This window comes from Acartia tonsa, chromosome 13, assembly GCF_053477335.1.
Source record: "Acartia tonsa isolate MP-2025a chromosome 13, ASM5347733v1, whole genome shotgun sequence".
NCBI lineage: Eukaryota > Metazoa > Arthropoda > Copepoda > Calanoida > Acartiidae > Acartia > Acartia tonsa.
Window position 1 is genome coordinate 39,748,834 of NC_137272.1, and position 24,492 is coordinate 39,773,325.

At 30.2% G+C, this 24,492-nt stretch overlaps 1 protein-coding gene across 1 annotated transcript in view; it reads right to left on the reverse strand.

Moving 5' to 3' along the window:
- The window catches only part of LOC145335304 (uncharacterized), a 60,528-nt gene that overhangs the window by 6,219 nt on the left and 29,817 nt on the right, over positions 1-24,492 (reverse strand). The window contains exon 10 of the mRNA XM_080181040.1: positions 14,170-14,277. Coding sequence (XP_080037166.1) covers positions 14,170-14,277 — 108 coding nt within the window. The remainder of the gene's footprint in view (positions 1-14,169; positions 14,278-24,492) is intronic.

Consider the following 24,492-nt stretch of genomic DNA (forward strand, 5'->3'; position numbering starts at 1 on the left):
TTAATAAAAAATGTTATTTTTCCTTTGTTTTAATAGTAGATGAAATAGCTGGGAAGTTTGAAGATGCGGTGGTCATCATTGGAAAATCTGATTCTAGATGGTTTATTTATTAAAATCTGCTTTTAGTAATTTTAACCTTATATGAAGAGGTATCGGGTTCGAGTGATATAAAAACCGTGCCATAATAGAGACGTTAAAAATGGTACATACTGTTGCCATGTTTGTCACGTGACTTTAATAGTGAGAGTAGGGGGAATGCATTGGCCCCCAAAACAGTCGTAAGACGTACAATTAAAGCGTTGGTTGTCTGTTGATGTTACTTAACCTAATATATTTTTAATATATAGAAGTGTTACTCTGGCTTTGCTAGATGATCATTTTTATTTTAATCGAAGGTAAATCCTGCCCAAACTAGATAATATGAAGTAATAGGTTGTCTGTCTGTGTGTCTATAGCAAAAATAAACAATGAGGTATGAGTAACATTAAATATACAACAAACCCTTTATTGTATGAACTTTGTCCATAAGTTCTTACTGTGCATGGTAATAATTGTTTTTTTTCGGTTAAGGCAAACCCATAAACTTACTATTATTGGCCTGGCATAGCAGCAGTAGGTAACATTTAAAATTCAGGGATGAGGGGGACATTAAGATGTTTATTACACTAATCCCCAAAGTTTTATATAACGTTTTCTTAATTGTTTGCTAACAACTTTGGAGACTTTTATTAAATATTTGGTTTCCAAACATTTTTAACCAATAATTGCAATCTACAAATGAGGTAATTTTGTGTATCATCATATGGGATATACATCAATTTATCGGCCATTGTCTTATCCCTTTAGATCCCTGTTTGAAATGTCTTTTGTGGTCGAGGCTCGAACTAGAGTTATATAGTAGCTGCGCTACAGAAAAAAGAACATTATCAATGGCTGTCAAATGAGATCTAAGACGTATTTTAAAGAAATTTGGTAACAAATTATCCTTAAGACTATTTTTTTTAGGCCATTTAGGAGAAAAAGGGATAAATATTTGGACTAAAATTTGGACATTGTAAATTACGATGGTACCCAAAGTTTTGTAACTTCTTTATAATATTCGTTGACTAAAAAACTTTGGGTACTTCTATTACATTTTTAATGGTTGATTTCAAAATAGTTGTGTCTAAACTTTTCAACCATTATTTTAATCTAGAGAAGGAGAAATCGTCTTTATAATACTTGGGGATGCATTTAAATTTATCATCCATTGTCTTATCCCCTGAAATCCCTGGCAAAATTGTCTATATTTGTTTAATTAAAAAAAAATTCTACAAAAGTACACTTTTCTTACTACCTTACCCCTGGGCAAAAATGTATGTTATTGAATGTTTTTTTTGGTTTATTTGAAATTTCAGTTTCTAGAACTGGATCTATTTTTTTGGGGTTATTTATTATTTTTCAGGGGTATTGATGGGCGAATTTTATTAACTCTTTAATTAGTTTGTTTGTTAGTTCGTCTGTCTATCCATCGAAGTTTTGTCTGTCCATCTGTCTATTTGTGTTTCAATCTTATCCATATTTCCAGTATGTCGCCGAATCCCATTCATATCCAGTGGATTAAAACTGGTTCTGTGCCATATGGATAAAAAAACATGTATCGTTTCATATTATGAACAGTTTTCACGATTGTGTGATTAATCCCTCTTCTATTGGCCCGGGCTTTTGGCCCCTCAGAGCCTACAAAACAGGAGTTACTCTTATGTTTATTAATTTATATACCTACAGAAAATTGTCTATAATACAATGCGATCAATGACAATTATCTATCTATATATGTATCTATAGATACAGTGCTTAGCAAGGGTAATCATTAAAAAGTAGCCTAAATTTATAAAAACTCGATCCTATATACACACATGCCTAAAAATCCGCCCTTCAAGTTGAATTTTAAAGAACATAATCAAATGATTTGTATATTTGAGTTTAAGATCTCAATTCAAAATTTCTCAGAAAGTTTTCCAAAATATTTTCTTAAGTTTACTGTCTGGGTCACGCGTTGCAGATCAAGGGGTTATAAATTTTGTATTTTAGTAGCGTAGCTACTCTATAATTTACTTTTGTCTGGACGTCCTAAATGATAGAACAGAGCCCTGTAGATATAAAAGCCCATAACATAGCCCATAGCAAAGGGGCTATATTCAAAGGGGTATGGATGGGGCAGTAAAAAAGACTAAAACCATCTTAAGACTTAATTTCAAATAGCCTAAAACCAACACAAACTATGTGAGGCTACCCTTAGATAGAGAACTCAATAGGTTCAGTCGTAATTGAAATCGTGAAACTACAGAAAAAAAACTTACTGCTTTATATAACAGGATAAGCATTGATACAAAAAATATGAATTCACCACGTAACAATCTACTAATGATATTTTCTAGTCTTTTTCTGATATAATACCTATCAATTTTGTTTAATGACAGACAAACTTAGGACTTGTAGAGTAGCTTCGCACCTAAAAATACTCGAATTAAATATTTTTTTCTAAGCCGGACCATTAATAATTTCTAGTTTTGACAACTAATCTGTTTTGGGTTCATGGACTTATGGATTGTCAAATGGAAGCTATATTTGTGATCATATAAATTCAGGGATGAAATGATATTGCAATTATAAAAAAAATCTCGTATTTCCCAAGTTATCGTAAATGCAATTCCTTTATTAATAGATAAATTAGAGAATTCTCTAAACTTTTCTATAAATAGTTTTATTCTATCAAAGGAGTACCTTTTTCATCATAATTTAAGTTTGTAAGTTATTTTTTGCTCATTGTCCTGTCACTGTATACAAACAAATTAGTAAGGCTCAATAAAAAGGCTGATTTGATAAAGTTTAAAACTATGAAATAGAAATTGATTTAAGAATTATTTAACTATCGTTTTTTCCATGTTAAAATTTTCCGGATAAAAATTATGAGTTTATGCTTTCTCGAGATTTTAATCTATTTATATCCTATTATTGGTTAATAACAACGATAATTTACTAATAAATACTACACAATAATTTTGCATAAAACTTTTCCACAATTCATAATAATCATTTATTGACAAAATAGTTTATTTCTTCAGGATTGCTACATTTTCTAAATTGTATCAAACTGTTACAGGAATCATCATGCCTTATTTGAAATCGATAGAATTATATATATACCAAAAGAACAATCCGTTAGGCAAGAACTGACGTACGGACTGACATTAAATGTAGATAGACTTCATATTTTCAAAATTTCTTTTTATCTAAAAATGAACAAACCTGTAAAGAAAGATTATAATAATCGAATATAATACATTTGAAAGCCAATTATAATATCAGATTAAATTTTTGTATTTCTTCAACTTATATTCAGTAGCGAAGCTAGTCAATAACTTTGTCTGTCCGTCAGGTGGAAATTATGTAATTTTATGGACTGCTATAAAAGATAGACTCCTTTATCCGAGAAAGATTTAAAGAAGAAAGAGTATCTGCTTTGTTAATTACTTTGTCCGTCCAACCGTTCATATTGCTGCACATATAAAAGGATATTTATGAGTAATAGTTATTTATCATATTTTCGTAATATTGTGAATGCTAGAAAGGATATTAAAATTATTTCAACAATTTTGGTCATGTGATCAAAATTTGAATTTTCCTTCTACTATTGCCACCTCTGGGGGCGAAGTAGGTGAAAATTTAAATTTTTGTCACTTGACCTTAATATTGGTGAAATAATTTTGAATGACCTTTCTTGTATAAGCAATATTAATAAAATATGATACTTGGTTTTGTCTCATTCTCTATCTTTTTCTTAAATTCAAAAAAGTCTATCAAAAAATTTACATCATCTAAGGGTGAACAATAAATCTCTCTGTCTATTTTTCTCTATATTTCTTCCCCCTCCCCCCTCCCTCACTTTTCTGTCTATTTCCTTCTCTCTCTCCTCCTCTTTTGTACGTTCATTTATACAATAGAGATAACCTAGAGACAGCACAAGGGAATTTTGTTTACATTATGTGTCAGCTATAAATTGTTGAATATCTTAGGTTAAAGCTTTCCTTGGGTGAAATTTTTGAAGAAAATATTTCTTCCATCATATAATGTGAAGCGTATAACACAACATATAATAAGTTAGTTATAAATAATTTAATTTCTTATAATAAAGTTATCTTTCTAAAAATTATATCATTGCAAAATTTAGTTGCAAATAATGTTGCCTATAGGGCTGTATTTCATATACAACAAAAAGTGAACAAAGGTTTCTTTTTAAGAAAAAAATGGGGTCAGATTGACCATCTATGTCTAATGTTTATACCCACATCAAAGATAGCCTGATATCTAGTTGCCGAAAGTGTACGCAGTTTCCTGGGTGTTTCCTCATCCTCGCTCAATATTTACTACTAGCTACAAATCTTCAAACTTCCCTTAAAAAAATCAAAATTTGAATGTGTAAACGATTTATACAATATACATTATAAATTTGAATTTTTTAAATTTTGATTTTTTTTTTTTGAAGTTTGAAGCTTTTTTAGCTAGTAGTAAATATTGAGCTAGGATGAGGAAACACTCAGGAAACTGCGTACACTTTCGGCAACTAGATATCAGGCTATCACATCAAATATTAAATTATAACAGTGTACAGTAGAGTGGATCAATTTTGGACATTGAATTTGTAATCAACATCTACAGGTTAAACGTCATATAAGAAACCTAAATATAAAAAAATTGATTTTTGTCCTTGAGGGGAAATGGGGGGAAGGTGTTCCCATGCATTAAAAATTTTAGAAGTTTATTTTGGAGGTGCAACTTTTTTTCTTTCAAAGTATTGCTTTATGCATCTTTTTGAATTTGTCTTGTTGATTAATATAAGAATATCAAATTGGTTTTAAAAAATATTCATTTAAGCATGAAAAATCTTAAATTAAATGTAAAATCTCTTGGTTTTTAAATTTATTTATGGATTTTTCTTGCTAGGATCAATAGTTTTAAAAACAGATTTTTTATTCTTATTCTACTCTCCAAGACAAAATTGAGAAGGTGCATAAAGCTATACTTTGAAAGAAAAATAATTGCCCCCCCCCAAAAAAAAAAAAAAAAAATTCTCCCCACAAGTGTCTTTCTAAAAGTTTACATGCATCAGCGAGCCTCCCCATTATTCAAAATATTTTCTTTTTATTTTTTGGTCTCTTATATGATGTTCAGACAGAAAGTGTATGTAGCACATTTAAAATTAGAAAATCATTGAAAATCAAGCCACTCTAATGTACAGCATTTATTTCTTCAATTCAACAGTACAAAATTATTCCTGTATTTAAATTTAACATATCATATAGGAAAAAATAATCTTGTATTTTAAATTAAAAATCATGTTTTAATATGTACAGCAAATTATTTCCTTTTTATCTCATGTTTTGAAATTTATAAGATAGTTAGAATAAATTACAGAAATAATGAAAGATTTAAAGAACAGGGTGTCAGGGGGGGGGGTCGAGGGGGGTTTCCCCCCTCAGGAGAGGGGGGGTTGAGGGGGGTCTCCCCCCTCAGAAAAAGCTTGGGCTTAAATCTTCAACAAATAAAGAAAACAAAATTATTGTAAAAATTTCTTTTTTATGTTAAATATTATTATTTTTGTGACACTTGATTTTGAATGACAAAAAATGTTGAAATAAATATTACCCACTGTATGAAATGTTAAATTAGAAATCAATAATGATGTTGGAAAATTTATTCTCATATTATACTCTGAAAAAAGGAATTTACAAAAAATAATAATTTTTATTCCAAACTTTTAAAACAGCATGCCTATTTCTTATTGGTTGACACTCGAATTAAAATAAAATAATGAATATTATTTCAAGACCAGAAATAAATTTGAAATAAATAATTTTCTTTCCCCTATATTTTTTATTCCAAAATGCCAAGAATTAATTTTGAAATAAAATAATTTTCTTTCCAATATTTTTATTCCTTTTTCTTATTGGACGTCATTTTGTGTCCAATGAGAGACTAGTGTTTAAATATTTTAAAGCTTATTACAGCATTTATTTTGAATATGATAATAGCAACATTCTCACATTAAATGTGATAAAATGTTTTCTCGTATTCATTCGAATCCGGTAGATAGGAACCGGTTCTCATCCATACGAAAAAACTATGTCTAGCATCGTATAATATCCAGTTTTCTACGAATATAGAAATGTACAATCATAAGATTAAAACCAGTTTTTTTAGCCGGTGCCTCCGGCACCTCGGGGCTAAAAAAACTAGTTTTAATCTTATAATTGTACATTCTATATCCGCGGAAAGCTGATTATAATACGATGCGAGAAATAACTATTCTAATCAGCTGTTTTAGATATAGCGTAGCTGCTCAAATTAAATCTGTAGGTTTTATATCGGTTGGGTCATATGTGTTTTACTTGTAAAATAGGACATTTAGCACCTATATTAAGCTATAAAAATTGGAAAGAATTTTACTGAATATAATATATTTGAAATCTGCATAAAATTTTAAGGATTTTTATAAAATTCGTTTTTTATATAATTCATTATTTAAAAGCGCAAATCCAATTTAAGTTAATAAATTTTGACCAATAGGATAGGTGGATTGGAAACTAACTGCGCTCTAATTGGTTGAATGATGTACGTCACTTAAGCTTCTCCAATCAGGGCGCAGATAGTTTTCAATCCACCAATCACAGATGTCAAAATTATTTAACTTAATTTGTATTTGCGCTTATAGATAAAGAATTACAAAAAAACAAATTTTATAAAAATTCCTTAAAATTTTATGCAGATTTTAAATCTATTATATTCATTAAAATTCTTTCCAATTTTTATAGCTTAACCTATATATAAGTTTCTCTCTCTGGTGTTTTCCCTAAAAGTGCTACCGAGCCCCGACCTCCCCCGCCCCCTTTTATTTGGAAATAAATAAAAAAAGAGGGGTATTTTTTTTCTATGTCTAACTCTGCAGGCTAACCATTACCCAATTTAACCTAACCTAAAGTAATAAACAAACAAATAAAAACTACCTCACCCTAATATTTTCATTTAGATTTTTAAAAATTTGACGGGGGGATTTGTGCTCGACTAGGGACTTTAAAGGAAACCACCCTCTTTCTCTCTTATTCAACTGAATAGAAAATACATAATAATATTATACACACACACACATTAAAGTTAGTATCATAATCAAGGCCTTTTATTAAATCTTGGGGCCAATGAGGATAGATGGGGGTCAAAGCACCTAGGGAGATGATTTGGGCCATATAAAGCTGCTCTGAAAAACTAAGTATACATTTTTATATTTTTTATTTCTCTGTCTATATAATTTGGTTTGTCTTTTATCCTATCTTAGTTAAAAGGGATCTTAAGTGATAAGACATTGGAAGATTTATTTTTGTACACCCCCAATTATGATAAATCAACTTAACCCTTTTGTAGATTGATAAGATATTGGTGAATTAATTGGTATATTGCAGGATTTAAAACCCAATCAAGTCTCCAAAGTTTCAAAGCCAACAAATGATAGTTATACAGCTCTTTTATTTGCAGTCAAATATCCCCTCCCTCCTTCCTGGGGTATTAAAGTAGACCTGTCTGTTAATCGATCTATTGCCCTCAGCTAACCTACAATATGCAGGATTGTGATTTTATCGGCACATTCTCCATAAATCTGCATTGAAAAGTCGCAAGCCTTACATCTTGTATAGGCCCACCAGAGGGCCTATTCAAAAAGGGATAAGTGTTCCTTCATTGCCAGTTAAACTTTAGTCCTGTTATTACAACAATATAAGAAATTCGAGAATATGTCAGCATTTGCTACTTTAAATTGAAGCCATTTAGTCGACAAAGTAAGTAGCTTTAGTGTTTAGTGTTTATTACCCTAAGAAAATGGGGATAGATGTAATCGCTTTTGACCTACCTATTCTATTGACGTCATAGTAGAGGGAAGGGGAAAGGGAAGGAGAAAAGAAACCCTCTAGAAAAGAGATGGGGTATAAAGTATATCCTGACGTCAATAGAATATGTAGGCTAAAAGCAATGGCATTTATCCCCATTTTGCTAGGGCACTATAGACAGCTATACAAAGTAATAACAGTATTTTGATATATACATGACGATTATACATATATCATATTGTTTAATGCTATATGCTATTTAGTCGACAAATTTGTGCTTATCAGTTAATGAAAATAATCAATTACTAATTAAAATATTGGTTAATTTGTGCGAACATATCCTAATAAAAATTTCTGCACACATATTCAAAAAAGGTTATAGTAAAAGTTACGATGGAAAAGCCTAGACAGGGCTTTTAAAAAAGAACATTTTCCTTTCGATTTTTTTTAGTTTTTAAGATAAGAACCTAACTAACCCAATTAAACCTAACTTGACCTAATGTCATAACAAAAAACTGCAACAAACTGCCCCTGCAATTGTTTTAGATTTTTTTCAAAAAATAATTTATGGAAATGGGGCTTAACAGATCTTATCTCCAATCGTTTTTATGGTTGTATCAAGCATTTCTTTAATAGTTCCCTTACTAAAAAGAATAAATTTTCGCAATGCAAATACTAGAAAGACAAATGTACACTTTATCGTTTTAAAAGTATCTATCTATTGGTGCTTTCACTTACTTAAGAAATCTACTTAAGTCCTTTCTTACTTAGCCAGCGGTTGCGTCCCTATCATCTAGGAACTTTGTATTAATAAGGGTAGAACAGAGTAGGGCAGAAATATAGCGTAAAACCATCTCGTGTCGTATGTAAAACTTAGGAGAACACAATCTGCTAACTTTTCGAAATCTTAAGCAACAACAAAAAAAACCTTTCTACTTTATGCAATACCCCAAAAGGTTTGATCAACCAATTTTTTCGTATTTTAGATTTAAAAGAAAAATTTTAAAAATATTTGTGGGGGGGATAATTTTTTTGGGAGGGGGGCTGGGGTTAGTCGACCCCACTTTTTAAATTTTAGTTTAAATCTTTTTTTTTTTGGGGGGGGGGGGGTTGGGGGTGTCCCATCCCCCAAGAAAATTGTTATAAACTTTCCCGGGACCTATGAGAAGCTACCCTGTAAAGGAGAACCCTATCAGTTCAGCGGTTAGCGAGATCCTTCGGTACAAACATACACACAGACAAACAGACATCCTGTTACTTATTATAAGGATAACAGATAATAAAATACTGTAGCTGCTCTATTTGTGCCTATAGCTATAAAACAATTGAGCCTAACAAATTTACAATATACATAATTGATTTAAGCTAATGCTAGCAAAAAACCTAATTTTAGCTCATTCAAACAAAAGAAAGAAGTTTTTATTCTCAAATATTTAGTACATTAAATGATGTTTTTACAACACATGCAAATTAAAATTTTAGGCGGGAAAAAGATTATCCAAAGCAACGTCATCATGGCTTTTTTTTTAAATATTGTAAATAATAAACTTTTTTCTGAACAATGATGTTTTTGAATGATTGAAAGTTTGGGGCAAATAATTAAATAAAAAACATTCATTTTTGTATTTATTTTTATTTTATTTTATAAATATTTATTTATATTTTTGACATAAACGTCCTTGCTATGCCTGTAATATTGTATCAACTCCTATTGTACTAAATAGTGTAAATAATGCAGTTAAAAACTTAAAATTAAAATCCTATATTTTGTCAGTATTATCAATGGCACACCCCTCCCTTCCACCCTAAATTCGTATAAGCATATTTCTTATTTGTTAGGTTAAATTAATTCACTTTGAAAGTAGCCTTTAAGGTCAATAAAAGTTTTACATCTAAGTAGTAAGGTTTTTTTTTGTAAAGCTAATGATTTCAAAAAATATTGAACCGATTGGGTTCCCCATTTGATTGAAGCTAAAAATAGGTCCCTGGATGGTTTTTAGGCTATCTTAGTGTTTAGATTTAAGTATTATCGTGGTTTTAGGCTTTTTTTGAACTTTCCTAGCTCTTCTAATACAACGCACCTATATAAAAGGGGCGTAGCTGCTAGTTTAAATAAATAACAACTAATTTCTGCAAAAAACATTTAATTGAGAACATACAAGGCATTTTTGGGACCACCATTTTATAGGTTGCTAAAACTGTAAAAATTAATGTAAACCTTAAATTAGGAGTTGGGATCATTGATGTAATGATAACATAAAGGATTGTTCTAAAATTTAAAATTAGGTGCCTGAAGGAAATGAGAAAAGAAAAACACGCTCTCAGTGAAAGAATAAAAAATTCTAAAAAAAACAGTGTTGGAACAATGGACGATAAATGAATTTACCCCCCAATTATGACAGCCAAATCATTCCTTATATGTATTTAAGAGAAAAAGTTTGGACACTTCTTTACTTTTAACAACTCAATTCAGATAAAATTTTTAAAATCACAAGCTGACAAATGTCAAAACGAGTTTATAAACTCTGGTGGCAGTATCATTTATAGCACGTTGTCCCTTCTTCCCTGCTAAAATATAAAATGGGTAATAAATTTAAGCTATAATAGACTCCTTTTTTTTAATTCTAAAGAAACCTTATTTCTGTCCCCTAATACTATTAAATGATATTATGGATGTCAGAATTTTGTAGAATTTACGGTTTTTTTTCTTTTCTAAAATAAATTGGATACAATGAAGATAAAAATTTGGAATATTAGTAAAATGGTCATCAAGTCAATATTGAATTAACAGGTAAAAGACACTTAATTAATTATTAATTAGTTATTTCTAAAAATCAAGGAAAACCCATATTTTTAAAATACATTCTGAAAAAAATTGGACCCTGAATTAAAATTTAAACAACTACCAAATTTACTAAATGATAATCCGTCGTAAACGTTAAAATTAGCGACCTTCGTCACCCTTGTCCGTTGATAAATAGTTTACGCTTCTTTGTGTTAATATAAAATGCGTATTTTGCCCCTAAACACGCATCCACACAGACAGGGCCAGTTATTAAGACTTTTCTAGCGTTTCAGAATTGTAGTTTTATCATTTAAGTTATTGGGATAACAGATTTACAGTAGAGATAAATAAACTACCTACCCCCTTTATCAATCACCTTTTTCGTCTGCTAGCAAAATCTTTCTACTACTTGGCTGTGTTACAGATCCGTTACCATTGGTTTATTTTAAAGACTCAATTAAGAGTTGGCACGAGGTCATTGCGATAGGGAAATACAGTTATTTAACCCTTTCTCCCTCAAGTGTTTTACTATAATATGGGGATATGTTTAAATTCTTGTGCGTCAAATGTCTTTGACATCCCCTAATTGTGGGGAAAGATGAAATAAAGAAAAGTTTAACTACTATTGTCCTTTCCCTTAATAGATTTTGGTAAACAAATATTTTTACACAGGATTAGATTTTACATGTTTGAAAATATGTCCCTAAATACATCATACTAAAAACACGTATCAATTTAGTCACAGTTTCATAGAGCGCCTAAAACCACCCCAAAGAAATATATGTATGATTTTATTTTAAATGAAGTTTTCTAAAGTCATTGTTATCTCGTTATACAGTTTGTTATTACCAATTATAAAGTTGTCAATTTATTTATAGTTACCGACCCCCTGGCAAGAATAGGGAGGCGAATACAACCCCCTACACCACTCTCGATTTGGGTTTAAGGGAGGTGAAAAGTATGTATATCTAGTGCGTTTCACGCCCTCTATCAAAACCCAATTTAGGCCATTGATTACTGCATACATGGATATTTAAAATTCTTAACTAACTAATAAATCTAGTTCTATGAAAATTCTACTTTATTTCTCAAAAAAAAAGCCTCACCCTTCTTCGTATATAATGATATACATATACGCTTTAAAAAGACAAACGTAACGCGATCAGTTTTTAAATACATTTCTATATTAGTAGCGAAACTATTCAATAATTAGAATATGTATGTACGTCCAAAAGTGTGACGCAAATGTTTTAAATTTATACGAAAGTATAAACTTTTTTTTTGTGTTGGGATTTAATTTACCGCTTTTGAAGCAAAGCCCTCAAAGACTAAGGGCGAAATAAATGAAAATCATTGAAATATGAGGGGAAAAAATACGAAACTTAATATTCTTTATAAATAACCCTCTATTGTAAGAAAAATATCTTATTATCGATGAAAATTCCTTCAAAATAAAATACCAAGAATATTTTCTTTATTAAGTATTGAAGCTACTCTATAATTCACTTTGTCTGTACGTCAGTCTAGTCATGCTTCAAGAGGCACTACCATTATTTGAGTTTTTGCATAATCACTCTCATTATTTTCTTTGTTATGTATGACAACTGATCAACTGATCTATAACTCACTTTGTCTGTTTGTCTATTGTGTTTTGCTACTGATGTGTATGGTGTCATCCTTGTTTTTATAAAGAGCGTTCTCATAGATGAGCTGAATTTGAATTTCCGAATGTGTACACAATTTTCTCGGTGTTTCCTCGTCCTATCTCAATATTTACTTCTAGCCAAAAAAATTTCAAAATTTGAATGTATAAACGATTTATACATTACACATTCAAAATTTTAATTTCTTTAAATTTTTATTTTGTTGTTGAAAGTTTTAAGCTTTTTTAGCTAGTGGTTGAAACGTGTGGACGCTGACCTGAAAATAACCAACCAATCAAAATTTAACATAAGTCCCCAAAGTTGTGAAGCCAACAGATAAGAAAATTATATAAGTTATTAAAAACTTTGGGGACTATAGGGATATATAGCCAACTAAAAGTAATTTTTAATAATTAAAGATTTTGACGGGTTTGCTTGAACTACAACGTGTAGACAACAAAAAACCGTCGTCATTGATATATTTCATGACGGCCTTTAAAATTTAAATTTGAACAAATTTATAAAGGCTTTCTTCAAATTAAGCATCTTAGAATTTTTGGATATACATACTGAATAGAATAAAAAGATATAGAATATTTTTTTTTAATTGGGCAGTTTATTACACTAGTCCTCAAAGTTTTTAATAGCGCCTAACAACTTTGGGGACTTTCAATGAATTTTGATTGATTGGTTCATTAAGTTGAGTGTTTAAACGTTTCAACCACTAATTGTAATTTACAGATTGGGTGATTTTATGTATCATAATTGAAGATATAAATCAATTTATCGGCCATTGTTTTATCCTTGATAAATACTTTATTACCAAATTATTAAAATAAGCTTGGACTTAAAAAGTGAAATATAAAATTTAAAAATTTTTAAATAATTTGTACTTTTAAAGTATTATATTTAATATTAGTATTACACAACCATCTGATTAAAACAATATAATTTTTCCGCGGTTTAAAATGATTTCAGTTACGCTCATTATTTCCACGTATAGATAACAATAATTTGAACTTAATTTTAAACAATATTATAAGGAATGAAAAAATATCATCACTAAATCTAACAACGAAATAGTCTAAAACTATCCTAACCTATATTTCTTTGAAATAAAAAGCGCAATCGGTGCATTAGTTATTGAAATCTTACGCTACAGATATACCAATAAAGTAAAAAAGTGTTAGACATTTAAATCTGTAGTAAATAAGTCTCTATCCCTTCATATTGCACAATAAATAGGTGTGATTTAATCAATTGTAATTGGTTTTTTCTTTCTCTAAATTTTTGTTACTAACAAAAGAGGTAGAAATTTTTCACCGTTGAACTATCCCTGGTATATTTAAGTCTTACCTTATTCTTCTTAATTCAAAATAAACTGAATACTTCGCCCTTAGTAGCTTTTTATAGTTTTTTTTTAGGTTTGATGATTGCCCCGCAAGGTTATGCAAATGGTTAGAGCCCCCGGAGGGGCTAGAACTAGAAGAAAAATTATTGTGAAAATACGAAGAAACGTCCCTTAAGAGGCGTTGTTACGAAATGGACTATACCCCCCCAGAAGTTCTGAATTCGGAAGGAGATTGGGCTAGAAGAAATTAGCCTGAAACCATATTCCCAGGACTTAAATTTAGAGATAGAATGGCCTAAAACAATTCCTGGAGATATATGAAGCTTTCCTAAATTATAGAACTGAATCAGTTGATTTGCGAGATCTTAATTAAAAAATAAAAACATTATAACTTTATATAATAATTTTCAAAATGCGGTTAATTATATCCATTATTAGCGAACTAAACATTATTTTTTAACAGATTTTAATTGCCTTGATCTAATTTTTCATCTGTAATATCCACAGTGGCTGTTTCTATGATAGCTGCAGTTGTCACGGGCCGTGTGGTGGTTGTTGTTGTTGTGGTAGTTGCTATCACTCCTGAATAGATAGATAGATAGATAGATAGATAGATAGATAGATAGATAGATAGATAGATAGATAGATAGATAGATAGATAGATAGATAGATAGATAGATAGATAGATAGATAGATAGATAGATAGATAGATAGATAGATAGATAGATAGATAGATAGATAGATAGATAGATAGATAGATAGATAGATAGAACAACGGATGGATGGATGAACAGATAGACAGACCTATAAATAGATAGATTTCCTTTTGTGTTTTTTTTGCTTTTATTTTGTGAATATAGATTAGATATTAAAAGTTGTTTTTCTTGAATTAAATAGAAATATTAAAAACTTCACGAAAGCCAAAAAGTCAAACTTTTCCTGATTTATCTTGAAAAAGTAAGACAGTTAGGGAGTTGAATCCATTTTTATAGAAGCAGAAACATAATCTATGATTATGGTTTGGACCCTCTAAAACTGTAATCTACCCTTCCACTTTCCCCTCTCTTGGTGAAGATATCTTCAACGCCGATACGATTTTTGAAATGTAAGATTCCACTTTTGCCTCTCTTGGTGAAGATATCTTCAACGCCGATATGATTTTTGAAATGTAAGATTCCACTTTCAATAGAGGCGAAACTGGAATCATGGTTTACATTTTTAATATCTATGTTTCTGTAATCTTCCATTACTTGTTTAACATCGACATAATAGAAATGTACCATACTAGTTTAAAATTATGTCAAATGTGAAAAAAAGCATAGATTTTATATATAATTTAAACATTGTTGTATATTCTTAATTGATTAAACAAAACATACAAAGAGCCTTTTATAAAAGTTGTTTTGTTTATTTAAAAAAATACTTTTAAAAGTGTATCAAATGAGTAATCAAAATTATTTTAAGAAAGTCGTTTATTAATTAATTCAATTGTATATATTTGTAATTTTTTTGTTCAATTTATTTCATCTTAATATTTCCCTAGTAATCTCTCACCGTGTAAGTAAGCACTAAAAGGTTAATTACTTATCTAATTGTGCATTTTTGTGGTAAATTACTGAACAATTTGGTATGATTTGTGTGTTAAAAGTGGATGGAGTAAATAAATGGACATTTATAGTAAAAGTTGCTTGTATCGGTTGAAGTGAAGAAAAAGAAGGAGGAGTAATAAGGGGGGGGGGAGTTCTGACACATTTGCGTAAACCTGGTGTATAGGCTTTATCTTTGGACTGAGAGGATAGGTTATTAGGAATAAAATCATTCTTATATGATGAATTTCTCCCAGATTTAAGATTTTTTGGATAGGCCTCCAGGTTCCGGAGCTTAAGGCCTCCAGGTGGTCTCTGTACAGATAAAAATTAAAAATAAGATTTTTTTTGAAGAGTTGAAGGTTAACTTATAAAACAAAATATGCTTCTTTTTGATTGTTATTCACATATTTGAAGAAAAACATACATATTTTGTCTCATAAGCTGACTTCTAACTCTTAAAAATTTTTTTTTTTTCATTTTTACCTGTAGAGAGACCACCTGGAGGCCTGGAGCTCCGGAACCTGGAGGCCTATCCAAAAAATCTTAAATCTGGGGGAAATTCATCATATAAGAAGGATTTTATCCCTAATAACCTATCCTCTCAGTCCAAAGATAAAGCCTTTACACCAGGTTTACGCAAATGTGTCAGAACTCCCCCCCCCCCTTAATCCCTTCCTTCCTGTAAGCAGTTTATGACGAAAATTGAAGATTTGGCCGATATAATCCAAAAGAGCAAAATTTTCATCAATTGCTTAACCCTTAACAGTCGGGGGGGGGGGGGTTATACGCCCCCCTATCCGGTTTTTTCTATCTCATTTTCTGTGTGTGAACGATAAAGAGCCCAAACTGCGTGACTTTTTAAGTATGGGTGTGACACATAACTGAGAGTTGGAATTTTTCGAATATCTCCATCCTTGCGGGCACAGGATGCCAGCAAACCTGGCAGGGTCATCCAGGTAAAGAGCAAAAATAATTTTTTGACTAAAACAAAGCATTTTATCATACCAAAATACTAAAATATCCTCTAGTACTACATCCTTAAATGAAATACAGGAGTTCAAGTCACTTTCAGGTTCCAGGTATGATCCTGCAGGTCATGATCCTCCAGGTCTCCAGAAATCTTTAAAAGGCTCCTGTGGCCGCAATTTTTGACTTAGAGACTTCAAATTTTAAACTTAAGCTTTTCTTATAAGTCTACATAACGTATTAAAATTTCATAAAGATCCGCCGTCGTTTTCTCGCCGAACGCCGACTGCGGCGGCTGGCAGCTGTCAAGTACAGCTGCGGCCGCTGATATTAATATTTTGATATATCTAATGTAAAATTTACATAAAGTTAAACATTTTCTGGAAAAAATTTGATCTTCTAGCTTCAAAAATAAAAAAATTACAGCCGTTTGAAATTTTTTAGTAAAAAAAGGTTGTAAAATAAAAGGGTGAAGGAAGCAAAAATTGACTTAGACTTATAAAAGGACGGAAATTCACTATCAAACAGGGGACTTGCACAAAAAAATTTAGCTCTCTAGCTCTATTAGGAACTGAGATAATTAGGAGGGGCGTTAAACGCCCCCCCCCCCCCCCCCCGACCGATTAAGGTGCAGCAAGGGGCCCGACTGTAAGGGGTTAAAAGAAATTTAACATAGAAAGGCATGATTTGGTATATAAGCCAAATAAGCAATAATTCTCATTGGTTGCTTATAAGTAATTTATCAAAAAATAGTATGATTTTGTATATATATAAGCCACATAATTTTCATTGATTACTTAGTAGGGGTGTCATGCTTAGTTGTAGCACACTGAGCTACAGTGGTGAGAGTTCAAGTTCAATTCTCTGTAGGTTGACTCTAATTTCTCATTCGCAACATTAATCATGCATCATCCCCTGGTTGTGTAAGAAGGGGATTATTGAGTAAGTTTGGTTACCCAATACTCACTTACTTACAGTACTAACCTTAACCCAAGCTCTTCTTTGGAGAGCTTCATTCATTACCGTGACTTAATTTGGGACATCTGCCATATTCGGCAAGGGTAAGGTAAGAGTAGATTTCATGAGAGCAAGTCAAGACAAAATGTGCTTCAACATGGAGCTTGAAAGCCCTACTTCTATGGAAAAGTGTATCAGCCTACTCCAGGTCAAAACCATACAAAACTATGGCTAATCAATCAATCTATCAAATTGATTACTTATAAGTATTTTATCATAATACAGCATGATTTGGTATATGAGCCAAATTAGCAATAATTTTTATTGATTGATTATGAGTATTTTTTCGTAAAATTACCATGATTTGGATAATAGCAAAAATTTTGATTGATTGCTTGAAAGTAATTTATCAACAAAAGGCATGATTTGGTATTTAAGCCTAATAAACAAAAACTTTGATCATTTTCTTATAAACAATTAATCAAAAATTTATATTTAATTATTTTTGTACAAAATGAAAGAGTTAAATTTTCTTGCATTAGGGTGAGGGCGGGCTAAACTGGAAATTTTTCAGTTTTTGGAGAAAGAAAATATTTTCTAATAAAACCAAGACCATTAGAAAGCTTATGGAAAAGACTATCAGGTTATCCTAGGACTTTTAGAAGTTTGATATAATTGGACTCAAAGTCGTTACCGATTAATACCCCACAGGGGGGCTAAACCAATTACGTTTTTTTCAACCTAAAAAAAATCTATGAAAAACAGCCAATCAGACATAATTAGGTTAGATTAGAGGGATTATCCACAAAAAAATTCATAAGGATTAGACTATTCCTTCTATGTCAAAAAATCATTTTTTTAAAGATGTGAAATTTTAATTTTTTTGCAAAAATTTTCTTTAAAAATAAAATATTTTCATGAAAAAACACTGTCCTACCCACTTTTTGGCCTAATTCTTAAAAAGCCCATATTGAATTTTGGAAAACCTAAAAATTGACCTTAAAAATCATATTTAAATTTTTTTTCAAAATTACCTGAAAATGCCCCGCCACCAACTCTGGTCATTTTTGAAAAAAATATTAACTCTATTTTAAAGTTCTCAACCAATTTGAAAAGTATAAACAATTCTTAGTTAAAAAGGTTTTTACAGATTAGTTCTAGGTCTTACCAATTTTTGTGTAGGTCGATCTTTAACACCTACTGAAAAATTTAAAAAAAAAAAATTTTTTGTCCAACTTTGAGACCCTTAAAGGGCGCCTGCAAGAAATACCATGCTTTAACTGCTAAAAGACTGCCACAAGTAGACCCAATACCCCAAATTTAAAGTCTTCAGCTTCAATAACAAAAAAGTTATAGGCATTTCAAAATAGCATGTTATGTACAATGAAAATTTTGAAAGATTTTCAATGCTCATAAAAGAAAAAACAATATTGAATTACGTCGCCTAGACAAAAAATTATTACTTTATCTTTGTCAGAAACTTAGATTGCTGGTAACTGATTAGATTTTTAAAATAAAAACACCAAATTTCATAGTCAAAATCTATGAAAAAAATTCGATTTAAATTGCATTTGTAAACAAAAATCATAGAGGAAACAAAGGGGTAAACTAATACAAGCTCAGCTGTGTTTGGTTGCTTAGCTGATTCAGCCTTCTGATTGGGTACAGTACACTTGGTATAACACGAGTTAAACTTAATTTTTTTAATGATTGTGACTATAGAAATGGATATTTTTATTGTAAAAATATAATTAGTTACTGGCAACCTAAATTTATGCCAAAAATAAGCTTATAATTTTGTTTCTAGGCCACGTAGTTTAATTTCAAACTTTCTAACATTAGCATTTAGATTCTTTCAAAATTTTCATTGCACATAAATGTCATTTTAAAACGCCTAAAACTTTTTTTGTTATAGAAGCTGAAGGCTTAAAATTTTGGGCATTAAGTCTACTTGTGGCAGTCTTTCAGCAGTTAAAGCGTGGTATTTCTTGCAGGCTTTCTTTAATGTGAAATCAATGCAGCAGTTGTGATTTGACTTGAATTTGGTTAACTTGTCTTAGTGTTTTATTTGTTTTCTTTTTGTTCTTAAACATTTAGGTATAGAATTCTTTACTTATTAAGAATTGTGAAAATTTAGAGACACCATCTCTAAATCAGCCAATAGAATATTATTATTATCAAAATATATTATTAAAATAAATAAATAATTAAAACGATAATAGGATAATGAATAAAGCACGAATAAAATCAGGTTAAAAAAAAAGATTACAATAGTTTATTTTGCTAGATTGATGGCATCATCTATTGCGCCTTCCATTGGTTCTTTGTTGTCGGTGTCATTTCTGGTCAGCAGTCCTTTTGCGGTCAGATAACTGTTGAAAGTTGTCATCTTCAAGGTATTAACAGCTTGTCTTCTCGGTTTCCGCTGAAAAGCTCCCAGGAAAAAGTTGGCACACGATTTATAGGCTGAAGCTGTAAGGTGTACTCCATCAACTAGGCTGTGTTTGTTGAAGTTCCTACCAAAAATGTTCTGGTAAACCAGGAACTCGCATCTGTCAGATAGGATCAGGCTTGACTGTAGGTATTGGTTAAATAGGTTGGTGTAACCAGTCATGGAGATTCTCTGATTTTCGCTGTCTAGCACAGAGTGTTCTTGCAAACCACAGCATTGAGAGATGTGTCTTGGGAAGGGTCCTAGAATAAACACCCTCCCCTTGAAGTGCTGTGGTAGATAGATGGTCAGTTTGTTTGTGTCGAAGATCAACTTGTCCATTTGCTGGTCTGTCAGGATTGTTGGATGGGTTGCCGAATAGAATAACTGCAGAAGAACAATCTGGCTAAGTTATTAGTAGAAACATGTAAAAATTTTGACAGGAAAGAGATAAAATTTGCATTTCTTAAGACAAAGATAGCTTTTTAGAAATCATATGGTTGAAAAATTCCTTTGCTGTATTACTGGAATGATTCATAAATAACAAAAAATAAACAAAGGTTATTTTAAATGTGCATTTATTTCAAACCAATGAAAATTCAAACTGAAGTACAAAATAGAATCCAGAAATTTTGCCTGTCTATTTTGGCTTTCATTGTAGGTGGATTGAATTTATGTAAAGGTAATTCTTATCTCAGGATTCTTTAAAACTGTAAAAATAGATTTAAATATATTTCATATAGCTTAATAAATTAGATTCAAAGGCCTTATAGATTTAATTAACTTTGGAATAATGGTAAAGGACGATGGAATATTAATTACCCTTGCAAAACCATTTCATTTTTATGTAAAAAGGTGTGATAACCAATCTGCCATTGTCCTATCACTCTCAGATAAAGTTTAACTTTGGCCTATGTTATATGTTATAACACATACTTAAGACTTAAAACTTAATGTAATGAAAGGCTTTCACTTAAAGGGAGTGTGAACATAAAAATTTTCAAATGATTATCAAATCGTAACATTTTCTAAGCACATTTCACTACATTGATCAACCAAAAATGTTCTATTAACAAAAATATCAAGAAATAATGCATTGATTTTATGGTATTTTGGGAGGGAAAAAGGAAAAAACAAGGAAAATCTGAACGTTTTTGTTTCTTAAAATGTTTGTTGGGGTATTTAACTTGTCATATATAGTTGAAACAATTTAGTTACTTTTAAGGAATTTATTTTGTAATATAAAATTGCCAATTAGTTTTTTTATAACGTAGTAATTAGGTAATAAAGATCTATCTTAAATTTGTATTATTGACAAAAAAATACCTCAAAGTCTACAAAGGGTTGAATCTCATAGGTTATTTAAAATAATGATATCCTTTTTTATTGTGTTGGACAATAAATAACCCACTTTGAAGAATAAGTTTACACTTTTATCAGACTGTTTATAAACAGCTAGCTATAACCAACAAGCGAATTAATTATTTAACCCTATTTCACCATACTTGTTTAAAACCTGTTTTTTAGATGATACAATTGTTAGTACTAAAACATTCAAACTATTGTAATTGATATATTATTAAATGGATATTTCACCAGATCTGCATGTACTCTAATAAAATTATACTTGCATCTGGCTAAAACAACGATACCCCCTTCAACATCCTAAACCAACCCCTCCCCTCCTACTGGATGAACAAACTGACAAATGAATAAGTACTATAAGAAAGATGAAATTTTCATATAAAATAACCATATCCATAAAATTTGACTGTACATTAAATGGGCATGGTATTTATTTAATTCATTTATTATTGTTCTTCTTTTAAGAATAAATCTTATCTAAAATAAAAAAAAATAACCCAAATTGACAACAATTTTCTCCTGTCAATATATCCACACTTTTTATTATATCAATTATTGTGATGTGTGTGTTAAGTTTTAATTGGTTGTTAACATCAAAGATTTTCTACAGCATGACCCTCGAAAAAGTATCTTTTAGGGTATACAGCCCTTATTTCTTAATGTATCATCAAAAATAGCATATCTCCGTGTTCTCTGTACATTTCCACACAAGCATATATAAAAAAATTAATTTTACCTTCATTAACACTGGAGATTTTTAGAGCTAAAGTTTTGAAAATGTGACTGAGCAAAAAGTAACTTTTAACATAAATTTACTTTTTGGCAAAATTAAGATAGAAATCCTATTATTTTTGTTACTAGCAGAGACTTTATAAAAAAATGAAATAAAAAAATTAGGTTTTAAGTTAAAAGCATTTTTTACACATATTTTTTGAGACTTTTTTGTGTAATGATATTTTGAAAAACTTACATATGAGGCAAAATTGTTTTAGATTAAAAAACCAAATAAATCTTTATGAATATAGCAGGAATATTTTTTTTGTTTCATAATCCTAACTTTAATAACAAAAAAGTTATAAGGGAAATAAAATTACATTATAATGATTTTTTAGTCTAAAAAGCTTAATTAATCCCCTATTAAGTGATTGAGATGTCAAAAAAGGGGGCGGAGCAACTGTCATAATTGATCCTTTTCAAAAATAATGGTAAATAAATAGCCTGAAATTTGCAAATAATCAATTCATTCAGTAGTATTTTTTGCCTTTAAAAATTTATATTTTTTGGTGGAATAAAAAAAGAAATAATTAGTTATCTTGTTTTTCTTTGTTTATCTTTCTTCAGTTACCAGAAAGACGTAATGTAACCATCCAAAAATAGTGGGAAACAAAAAAAATTCTTTTTCTCAGTCACTTTTTCAAAACTTTAGCTCTAAAAATCTCCGGTGTTAATGGAGGTAAAATTAAAAATTTTATATATGTTTGTGTGGAAATGTACAGAGTACAAGGACATATGCTATTTTTTATGATACATTAAGAAATTAGGGCTGTATACCCTAAAATATACTTTTTTGAGGGTCATACTGTATATTAGATATACAGAGATACATAATCATAAAATCAGACAATAGGCAAAAAGTAAAGAAACAACAAGACAATAAATGGTTAGATAGTGTACATATTTTGATGCAAAAGTTAAAGGGCAGTTATTTTTTTATTTAGTTTGCTGTAAAAAAACACATTTTTTAGGATAACGCTATGCTTAGGTATATGTATCATGTAAAAAATTCTTCCCTTGTATAATATGAAGTGTAAAACATAATATTTTTGTTGTTCGTATAAAGGTATAAATAAACAAAAATGTTTACAGTTTGACAGATTGAAAGGCCAGATTGGCCATCTAGATTTATTATTTCTATTAAAATAAATCTCTAAAACTAGAATTTTTTTGTAAGGTGTGTCCAAATGAAAAAAAAAGGAATTACAAAAATATTTAACTATATTCCTAAACTTTTTTTTCTGTTTGATTATAGACAGGTTTAATATGACAGCATGGCGATCAAAGCCCTTTGAAAATTTTAACCTCTAAATATTCTAAAATTGGGTACATATATAGCGTTTTGGGATGCAAAAAATGGGAAAGAAAACTAAAAGAGTCGCCACTAAAGGAGCACAAAAAAAATTGTAGAATAGCTTAATGGTTAGAGGTCAGAATTTTGATCATGATGATTTCAACATGAAATCTTCTTTAAATTTTTTTTCTGTTTGTGGACAGTCCTTCTTTATTATTCCTACAAACTATTGTCTGCAATCAATATGTTTTTTGTTTACAAATAGAGCTTAATATTAAGAGAATGCCGCAATTACCCTATAATTTCTCGATTGTGAAATACAAATTTTGCCCCCCAACGACAGCTGAAATAGGCAATTTAATAAAGGTTGCGTTATTTTGCCCCCCAAATCAATTTTCGAATTAATTTCCTTGTTCGTTATACCTTATTCCTGGTTTATAAAGAAATATTGCACCTTTATTATTTACAAATTTGTAATTAAAGGTGGGCGAGAGATGGGCCATCTAAAGTTACTTGGATACTAATAAAATAACCTGTTTCTGCCTTGTTAATGTATTTGGTTTTCAATAAAAATATTACTTATTTTATCAATTTTTAAGTAACTATACATTGGTTTACAGCAAGGATATTGTTAAAAGTCAGCTTAACCGTTAGGAAAAATAGAGAACTATGTTAAAAAGTTTAGTTTTAGCTATAGAAGGAAAAAAAGACAATTAACTGCACATTTATATAGTCCGGAAATTTTTTTCCCAAACTTGGACATAGTAAAAATCGTCGGAAAAAGCCGTTTTAAAAGAACGAGAGACAGTTTTGCCCTATATTTGATATTATATTAATGAGATGATGTTAAGGTTTGATAATCTGATGAGAAATATTCTCGTTCACAGTCCCTTTAAGTAAAGCTAACAAATAAAATTATGAAACATATCAGGGATATAAAGAGATAAGACAATGGCCGATAAATTAATGCACATCCATAATGATGACGCTCTAAATAACCCCTTCTGTAGATTAAAATTAGTGGTTCCAACGTTTATAAACACAATTTAATCAACCAATCAAATTCAGTAAAAATCCCCAAAGCCAATGAATAAGAAAACATTGTTGTAAAACTTTGTGTACTATTGTAATAAGCAGTCAGTTGTCTCCTCCCTCTCTGGATACGAATACTAACTAAAAAAGAATAAAATGCGATGGTACTCTACAATTCACTTTCTGTCCATGATTTTTTATGATTTTCCAGTATGGCTACGAAACCAATTAATATCCGCTGGATCAGACCCGTCTAATCCATACTTAAACCATATATTGTATAATGTATTGTATTATAGACATTTTTCTACAAATAGTAAAGTAAAAATTTGTAATATGAACACCAGTTTTGTTAGTCTGGGCCTTCGCCCCTTCAGGACTAACAAAAC